Source organism: Chinchilla lanigera, unplaced genomic scaffold (genome assembly GCF_000276665.1).
Source record: "Chinchilla lanigera isolate Chin_1 unplaced genomic scaffold, ChiLan1.0 scaffold00073, whole genome shotgun sequence".
Lineage (NCBI taxonomy): Eukaryota > Metazoa > Chordata > Mammalia > Rodentia > Chinchillidae > Chinchilla > Chinchilla lanigera.
Window position 1 is genome coordinate 11,545,879 of NW_004955474.1, and position 9,630 is coordinate 11,555,508.

The 9,630-nt window shown below is 41.8% G+C and overlaps 1 protein-coding gene across 1 annotated transcript in view; it reads left to right on the plus strand.

The window, feature by feature from the left end:
- Positions 1-9,630, plus strand: part of LOC106146339 (protein FAM13A-like) — a 63,029-nt gene that overhangs the window by 16,338 nt on the left and 37,061 nt on the right. Inside the window, exon 2 of the mRNA XM_013502722.1 lies at positions 9,025-9,108. Within this exon, the coding sequence (XP_013358176.1) occupies positions 9,025-9,108 (84 nt within the window). The remainder of the gene's footprint in view (positions 1-9,024; positions 9,109-9,630) is intronic.

Consider the following 9,630-nt stretch of genomic DNA (forward strand, 5'->3'; position numbering starts at 1 on the left):
GGCATGAAGAGGAGACATCAGAGCTGAACCACTGACCCCAAACACAAGACACTTCCTCAAACTGCGCTATGCAGGTTACTCCTTCTGCATATCTCTCTGCATAGTGCAGAGGGGCTATTATGCCTCCTACCTAGCCCCGCACACAGCACTCACCACTCCCCTATCCATTTTTTTTTTTTTTTTGTACCTGGACTTTTTGAGACAGACCCGGAACCTGCAGTTCAGGCTGGCGCTGAGCTCTCTTTTTGGTTTTTCTCCGGTACCGGGAACCGAACTCACGACCTTGCGCTTGCCAGGCAGGTGCTTTGCTGCTGAGCTAAATCCCCAGCCCCCCTATCCATTTTTGTATTACCTTGTTAATAAAAAAAGTTATTATCTGATTCCTAATATCGTGGTAAGTCCATTAAATTTCTCTATTCACTAGAAATTAATACTAACAGGAAGGGAAATGAGGAGTTAACATTTATTCAACAGATTCTTACTAAATACATACTGTATGCTGGCATTTATTGATCATATATCCTTGCCCTCGTGAACCTTAAAGTCTCCTGGGGGTAATAGACAACAAATACATTTTAAATGGAATAAAATTAATTACAAATTAAGTACAGTGGTTGAAATTAAGCAAGTTGGTAAGAGAACATAGGACAGAGGAGCCTCTTTAATGGGTCGTGGAAGACAGCCTCAGCAGAGGTGATGGAGCCTCTGAAGATGGGAATGCACCAGTTCTCCTCAGTGGTGCTGTGAACGCATACAGAAAGAGGCCATAAGAAGGGAAAATGCATGAGCACAGGAAAGACTTGGAGTATTTGAATAACAGAAAGGAAGGCCCCTGTGGCTGAGGGCTCCTGAGCGAGAGGGCCTTCTGAGGTCAGAGAAGTAGACAAGAACTGGATGATGCAGGTCACATGTTTTACCAGGCATTTATTTGGGGAATGTTTGGAATGTTTGGGGTAGGCAAGTGACATCATCTGATTTACATGTACAAAGCTTGTAGAAGGCAAAATAGTTGACATAATTTAGGTGAACAATAATGGTTATGGCTGGGGTAACACAGAAATAAGTAGATTGAATTTCTTTTAGAGGTAATGCTAGCTGGACTTGATGATAGGTTGGATATAAGAAGAATGGGAAGGAAGGAATTATGAGAGAATCTTAAGACATTGGCTTGAGCAACTAGGTCCCATTGGCTCATCCAGAGAAGACTCAAGAACTGACAGAATGTTTTTGCTGATAATTCATAAACTTGGGTTTGGACATACAGTATTAAATTGCCAAGGTGGCAACAACGGGAAACATGAAAGATACACAGATTTAGAAGTATTTTTGTGTTGGCTTACAATCACTGTGACAAAATACCTGAGGGACAAAATCAGTTTATGGAAGAAAAGATTTGTTTTGGCTCATGATTTCAGAAGTTTCAGCCCCTGGTCAGCTGACAGACACTATTGCTTTTGGGCCTGCACCAGTGAGGGAGAGGGGAGGTGGTGAAGAGTGTGTTGGAGGGAAGCTGCTTGCTTTATGGCAGGCAGAAGGTGGAGAGAAGGGATCAAAGTGGAAGTGATAGGTGACAAAGTATATCTTTCAGAGGTGTAGCCCCAGTGACTTTCTTCCTCCTGGCCCCACTTCCTGAAGCTTTCACCACCTTCTGAGAGTACTACGATCTAGGGATCAAGCCTTTCAGGGACATTCCAGACCCACACTATAAAACAGTTCTATTTTAAAGCCATGAAAATGAGTAATCTCGTTGTATCATGTGGGGAAAGATTTCTCTGCATCAACCCTTGAGTCAAGTGATTCCCCCTTCATCATTCATTCATTCAGTACATACATATTTATTGAGCTCTAGGAGAAAGTACAAATCTGTTCAGGTTCTCAGTCAGTTGTAAGTTGCCAGCCCACACTGCATCAGAGCAGATCTTCCTTACTCAGTGGACTGATTACAATGCCTGTCTCTTCTGAAAACACCCAAAAATAATTCCTGCTAGCTACCTGTATATAACTTTGTCTAGTCAAGTTGACACCTAAAATTAACCAAAAATCCCTCTACCTGTGATCTGTGGAAGCTGATCGTGTAATTCAGTATCAAGGTGTGTTTTGATTCCAGTGTTATTAAGAACCCAATGTTATGGTTTATATCTAGATATCCCTCCCAAAGTCTCATGTGCTCATAGGTGGGGCTTTGAGAGGTGATTGGGTCATAGAGGTGTGTTATTCACCAGTGGATTCATCCACTGATGAGTTTATAGCTGACTTTCTGTTAGGAGGTGGGACTTGGTGAAGGAGGTAGGTCACCATAGGTGTGGCCTGAAGTAGCTGTCTCTTCCAGCTCTTCCCTTGACTGTCTTAGCTTCAGGGTTGCCATGCCATGAGCAACCCTCCTTTATCATGCCTGTCTGCTATGCTGTTCTTCCTTGGAGCCAGAGTACTATGAACTGAAACCTCTACAAACTGTTAGCCAGAATAAATCTCTCTTCCTTTCACTTGCTGGTGTTGGTTATTTTGTCTCAGTGCCAAAAACAGTCACTAAGATACCGAATAAGATGAAGACTGAGCTGTTGTAGCAGTTTGAGTAGAACAACAGACAAAAACGTCAGATATGGGGGCATAGAAGAATGAATTGTAAATGAAGCAGTAAAGAGACTAAGGGAAGATGTCACTGAGAAATTTTACTGTAAGGGGAAGCAAAGCTGGAGCCATAGCTAGAAAGAGGAGATATGAAGTTAAGGTATTGTTCTAAAAACAAAAATAATAGGATCTATTTCCAGAGTGTGCTTATGATTGATGGGAATGATCTAGTGGAGAAAAAGTAAAGGGGGATGGTTGAAGGAGTGAAGTCCTTGGGAAGGTGAAAGATAAGATCCAGGCTATGTATTGGAGGGAATTACTCTCAATTAGGGCAGAGTGATCAGGAAGGAAGTTGTAGAGGATGGAATGGTTGCAGCTATTGTAGATTTGATAGTGGCACAGTGAGTGGCTTCTGCTCCAATGCTTCTGTTCTTCCAAAGAAGTAGCAAGCAAAAATGGAAGTACAGGATTTGAAAACAAAGGAGAAAATGTTAAATTCTATCTTGGAGATTGGAAAGTCAAGTTACTAAAAAAACACAATAGGAATTCTATGTCTGAGAAGCCTCGTTTGAGATTTATTGTCATAAATTTAATGTGAAGCCAGAAGTTCTGTAATTTTTTCCCAGATACTTGAAGTTATTTCATCCCAGTGCAAAGAAGTTATTCAGCTGGATTCACCCAAGATTGTACTTTTGTGAGCAAAATCCAATGATTGGTGACTGGAAGAAGGAGATTAAGGGTATTAGAGTAGATGAGCATTGAATGTAAGCTGGTTAAGAATGGAAATAAAAACAAGGGAAGTGCAAGCTCCTGTCTCTTGGAATGAGGGAGCCATATGGGACAGCACTTCCTCCACGATGTCCAGGCTCAGCCCAGAGTCCACCCTGTCCCTCAAAAAGCCCTTAGGAACCTTCCGGCCCTGCCCCAATTGAGATGTGTAATGGTACCTTCTAGGGCTGGAAGACTCTGACAAGCACGATGCTTCGCCTCCTGCTGGAGCACCAGAATGTAAAGATTGTGTGGACTCAGGACTACAATCAACAAGAAAAATTGTCTTCATGAGATATCATGGTGGACATGCATGATGAGTATGGTTCTCAGAGACACTACTATGACCCTCACCAGAGGTCTTTCCCAGAGACCTTGAGTTCCTTGTCCCTGGGAATCTGTGGCAAATGTAGTGAGGATTCATCCATCTGCACACTATGCACAAGCTGCTGGCCCAGTTGCTGGGCATAGTGAAGAGGACAACATGATGGGCTCCTCTGTGACAAGATGAAAAATTCATGAAGGAGTGGATGCAGTGGACAATGGGATCTCCCATTGGAGGAAGTAAAAGCCTTGTTATACCCTGACCACTAATCTGAGTGCTTGGGGTTGCCCAACTTAATCCCACCTGGCACCAACCCACCCAGGACGCTGAGGTTGAGGTGTGCAATGGAACTGGTTTGAGAGGGATTAGACTTCTACCAGCACCACGGACTGGCAACCTAGGCCTTGGTGGGAGAGGTCCCAACCCAGTGATTCCAGGTGTACCTAAGTGGTGAGACAGTGGGACTGGCAAAAGGTGGGTGCCCCTGGAAGGAGCATCTCTATCACCTGGAATCTGCTCCCTCTACACCATGACCATTGCCTTTATTTTTTTGTTTGTTTGGTTTGTTTTTGTTTTTTTTTTCTGGTATCAGGAACCGAATTCACAACCTTGCACTTGCCAGGCAGGCACTGTGCCCTGAGCTAAATCCCCAGCCCCTGCCTTTGTTGTCTACACTGCCCAGGCTGGACGGTGGCAGGTCCATTGAATGCCCATGGAGGCACTCCTTCCAGAGCTGGTTCCCCCTTCCAGAGCCATGGCAGGGGCTTCTGGACTAGGCCTTGGAGTCCCTGGATGCCAGCAGCTTCTTTGGTGGGCTCCACACTTCAGAGGGTGCTGTGAACATGGCCCCCGTTACCTCAGCCCAGTGCTCAGTACCTGCCACAAATCCCTTAGTCCAAGAAAGCTTTTTCCCTCCCATCAAAGAAGGGAGTGCAGAGGATGGTCTGAAAGTTCAGGAATGAATTTTTCTCCATTTATTTTCCAGTTGTTCAGTTTACTCATTCAGTCCAAAACATTTTGTAAGCCCTGTGGACATATTCATGGACAAGACTGACCAAGTCCTCTCACAGGTCAGGATGAAAAAGGATAGGGGACGGAAAGCAATAACAGGGAGAGAAGAGGGGGTTAATGGATAAGGTGTTGTGGGGAGGGATCCTCCCCAGTAATGTTGAGCGCAGCTTGGATGAAGTAAGGTACCGAGGGTGGAGGAACCAGGAGTAGTGTCCTGGACTGAGGAACGGCGAGTGCTGTTCTGTTTTTAAATGTCCCAAAGGCTGAACAGTGAGCCAGCAAAGCCGTCATAAACAAGGTGTTTTTTTCTCTTTCTCTATTGTATTGTTAAATGCTGTTTTCGTGATACTTCGACACAGCTGGTTTAAGCAAGTGACTGCTGCACAAAGGTCATTAGAATGAGCAATCGGTCCAGCTAAGGTCTCATTTAAGTAGGCCATTTGTTTAAAATAAATGTAAATGTACCATATAGAATAGATTCCTGTTTGATTTGTTACTCTTTTCTCCAGTACCCACATTGGAATGCCACCCATAATAGGACCCAGTTAATATTTATTGAATGAGTTATACCCACATAGAATTTAACACTTAGAAGCATAAAACATCACCTTTCAAACCTCTTCAAAGAAGTACTTTTAAGGTAAGCATTTATACACAAACCCAGGTCTTCTTCCCTTTGCCCTGGAAGCCTGGGGACTTGCTTTAAGTGGCTTTGTAAAAAACTTAGATATAATCCACATGCCATAAAATTCACTTGAAAGTATATTAATTTTTAGCATGTTAACGCAAAGTTGCGCAACTGTCAACTTGCCCTAACCCCAGAGCACTTTTATCACCCCAGAGGAAATTCAGTAGAAAAAACAGGGCAGACCCCTTACAAGTCATTCTGCATTCTTCCTTCCTCCTGGCCCACGCCAACCTCTAACCCGACCTTCTGACACCCCACATTTGCCTATCACGGACATTTCACATAAGTGGTCACCCTCTATGTATCTTTTTTTCTGTCTGACTTCTTTCACTTAGTGTAATGTTTTCAAGGTTAATCAATGTCATAGCACTTATCAATACTTTATTCCTTTTTAGAGCTGAATAAAATTCCACTGTGTGGCTATCCAATGTTTTGTTTATCCATCAGTTGATGGACATTTGTGTTGTTGTCATTTTAAGGCTATTATTAATAGTGTTTCTGTGAGCATTTGTAAGTTTTTCTGTAGACATAGGTTTCATATTCTCTTACTCCTATGAGCACAAATGACCTTTTTTTTTTTTTCTCCAGTACCGGGAACCGAACTCACAACCTTGCGCTTGCCAGGCAGGCGCTTTGCCGCTGAGCTAAATCCCCAGCCCCCGAGCACAAATGACCTTTTAAAAATAGTTTTTTAAAAATTTTACCTTAAAAGTATTTCAGTCTTTATGATGTTTAAAAAGATTGTGTTGTTATTCCTAATTATTTACTTAAAGTGCTAGTTGAATTATTTTTCTCCAGAAATGTAAGCATCACTGGCCCTTCAAGAAGATGTCCCTGTGTCCTGTGGCTCTGAAATCCCTGGCTTATGTCTTCCTGAGTGGCAGTGGGCCACTGTTTAGTGGCATTCTGGTTGGGGCATTGGGAGTATAATTCTGAGTAGATGATGCCTTGCCTTTTTGTCAAGAAATATTACTTCTTCCTGGAAAAATAATAAAATCTTAAAAGTTGGAATGAGACATGACTAGGGGAGTTTGTGTAATCCAACCCCTTTATTTTACTGCTTTTTGAACTGAGGGAGGCCCCTTAGGGTTGCCCAGGTTCTTACAGCTGGTTAGTTAGAGAAGCAGGGCAAAAAGCCAGATCTCCTGACTCCTGGTTCATTGCTCCTTCTACAAAACTGTACTTTGTCTCTACTGTCAGAATTTAAAATCATATAATACAAAATAGACAATGCATGTCGGTGATGTTTTCAGATAAATGCTTAGAGAAAATGCTTTCCCAGTTTTACAGGGAAAAAGCTGTTATCCTTGGCCTCATTAGTTCACAGGGACAGAGAGAGGAAATAGAGTTAATGAAGAAATATTGTAACTTCTAGTTTGTGCCCACGGAAGAAAGAATTACAGGAGTTTGTAAACACTGAGCTCATCGTAAACAAAGGTTATCCATTCCTGTTAACTTCCCTTCACATTCATCCTGATTTCCTTGTTATCACATTCTAGCATTTACATACCAGTACTTTACAGGGGGGCTGCAAGGATTAGACATAATTATTTTAACCAACTGTGGTCAGATTATGCAATGGCTTATACAGTTAATAACTTGGCTCACCTAAATGTCATGCTGAATATAACATATTCCCACAGTGAGTCAGAAGTGGGAATAGGGTCGTTCACTATTTCCAGTAAGCGACTTCCCACAAGCAGGTGTTGTAACTGGTGGGAAAGGGTGAGACCAGAATGTGCACTTACTTGAAGATCTCAGAAATGTGCGCTTGGGTCTTTGCATAGGGCTGTATGTTAGCCACAAGCAGCTGAGAGTATTGGCAGCATCCCAAGCTGAGAAGAGGCTCCTGATCTCCAAGTCTGGGAATGTTGTTTCCAAGCACAAACCCAAGAACAGGTGCTGTATACAGCCCTGTGGTCCAGTCATGGGTCACAGCTCCATCACTCTTGACATAAATCCTGGGCATTTCACCACCAAGTCTCTCATCTCTCAAATTAAGCAAGTAGATAGTTGACCTTGAAAAACTCTGCTGATTTGAGAATATTGCAGCTTCAGAATGTACTAGTTTTACATGTCATGTGTATTGGTGATGAAACATAATAAGTAAAGATGATAAGAGTTTTGGCCTTAAAGTTTAGACAGAACCATCATTGAGTACTTTGTGATGCTAGGTAATTTTATATAATTTTTTAAGCCTCCACTGTTACCATAAAAGGCAGGGAGGAGGTGACAACTGTATCTTTGAGGGGGTAGTATTAGGAACGCAAAGTTTTTAGCACAGTTCCTGATACATCATAAGACTCAACTGTAGCAAAATGGTATCGTTATTTTCTTTAGGGACATTTGATCCTAATAGTATATTGTTCCCTTTAGAAATAAATGAATATAAAGCCAGTTAATTTGAGTAATATTGTAAAGTATGCAAACTAAAATATTGTTTGAAAGAGTACAATGAACTAACCCTAGAGTAAATGTTTTTTGGGTTTGTTTGTTTGGTTGGTTTTGGTCTTTTTGAGACAGGATTTTGCTATGCAGTTCAGACTGTTCAGACTGGCCTTGAACTCACTATGTAGCCCACAGTGGCCTCAAACTTGCAGTGATCCTCCTGCCTCAGCCTCCAGAGTGCTAGGATTACAGGTGTGCCCAGCCATAGTTTTTTTTTAAAGGCTGTGATTGAGATGATTGGATTTTAGGCACAGTGGTGTCAGGCATAGGATGCAAGGGTAAAGCTTATGGAGCAGGTGAAAGAAATCTGACTTCTCCTTGGCATGGTTGTTATCTGTAGTAGTCTTCATCTTTCTTTCTTAATTTGAAGACAGATTATAGTTATCTATGGAAAACATACCCAAGTAAATGGTGAACAACCATTGATGTGAGCTCTGCCCTACATTATTGAAAAACAAAACAAGATTATGTGTGTTTATTGTGTAAAAGTGAATAATCTGTCTATTGCATCTAAGCTGCCTCTTTGTATTTTCTGCCACTATTTTTGTAAATATTGATTTGATGTGAACCAAGGACTTAGCAGTTTAATAACTTTGGAAGAGATACTCAGATGTTGCTCCTCAGTGAGTATTAGTGAGTATCACTATTCCATACTGGTTTAGTGAATTATCTGAAGGGATTTGTTTAAGATAAGCTACGCAAAGAGTCAAAACCCATCTGTGAAATATCATGGGAAAGTTGGCAACTCTGTTGGTTGATGTCTTGAAGAATTAACTCTTCCGTTCTCAAAAGGAGAGATAAGTTGTGTGTAGTGCATATCTGTGTGCAAAATAACATGACAGTGTACATAAGATTTCAGTGAGCATCTTTGAACATATAGGTCCTGCATGTTTCATACCTAGTACCATCTCACCTTACTGTACTGTTTCATTTGACAAACAAAAGAGGAAAGGAAGTTTTGTTTTGTTTTATCTTTTTAAGACAAGGTTTCACTAGGCAGTTCAGGCTGGCCTTGAGCTCCCTTTGTCACCCAGGCTGCCCTTGAACTCACAAGGATCTTCCTGCCTCTGCTTCCTGAGTGCTGGGATTACAGGCATGTGCCACCACGCCTGGCTAGAGGAAAAGATTTCTCACCAACTTCTGATGTGAACAACTCAATCCGGTAATGCCTTGTGTACCTTATGTTCTTTAATCTGTAATGTTTCTACTTTTACAGGAGGCCAGTTGTAAGAACTCTCTACCCATCCTTTTGACAAAAGGCTCAGAGAAAGAGATGTTAAAACCATCTCCAAAAGCCAAGGTAAATTTTATTTGACCTTGAGGCCATCATGTGAAGCTTTCAGTGGGGCTCTTGATGCTCTCCTGTCTCCACGCTCTGTTGCTCACAGTTCTTTCAGCCTTTGGGATTTTTTTTTTTTTCAGGGAAGGGGTGTGTGCTGGTGTTGTAAGAAGCAGGTTTCACTTTAACGCATTTAGTTAAGGTCATGTGCATTCAAAAATTCTCAGAACACTCCTGTTATTTAATAAATAGTTATATTTTTAGTGGGTGGTTTTACTTCTGCTTACTCCAGTAGAGGACATAGTCAGGTGTAGAGATCTTGCCAGGGTATGTCTAAGCATGATAGAAATTTGTGAAATACATTTTCTGTTCTTCAGGTAAAATGTCCAATGTAATTCTCCTCTTTCAAAATAGAAATGATTATTGATTTTTTATAATAATAAAAGTAGAGGGGCTGGGGATTTAGCTCAGCGGCAAAGCACTTGCCTGGCAAGCGCAAGGTCGTGAGTTCGGTTCCCGGTACCGGAGAAAAACCAAAAAAAA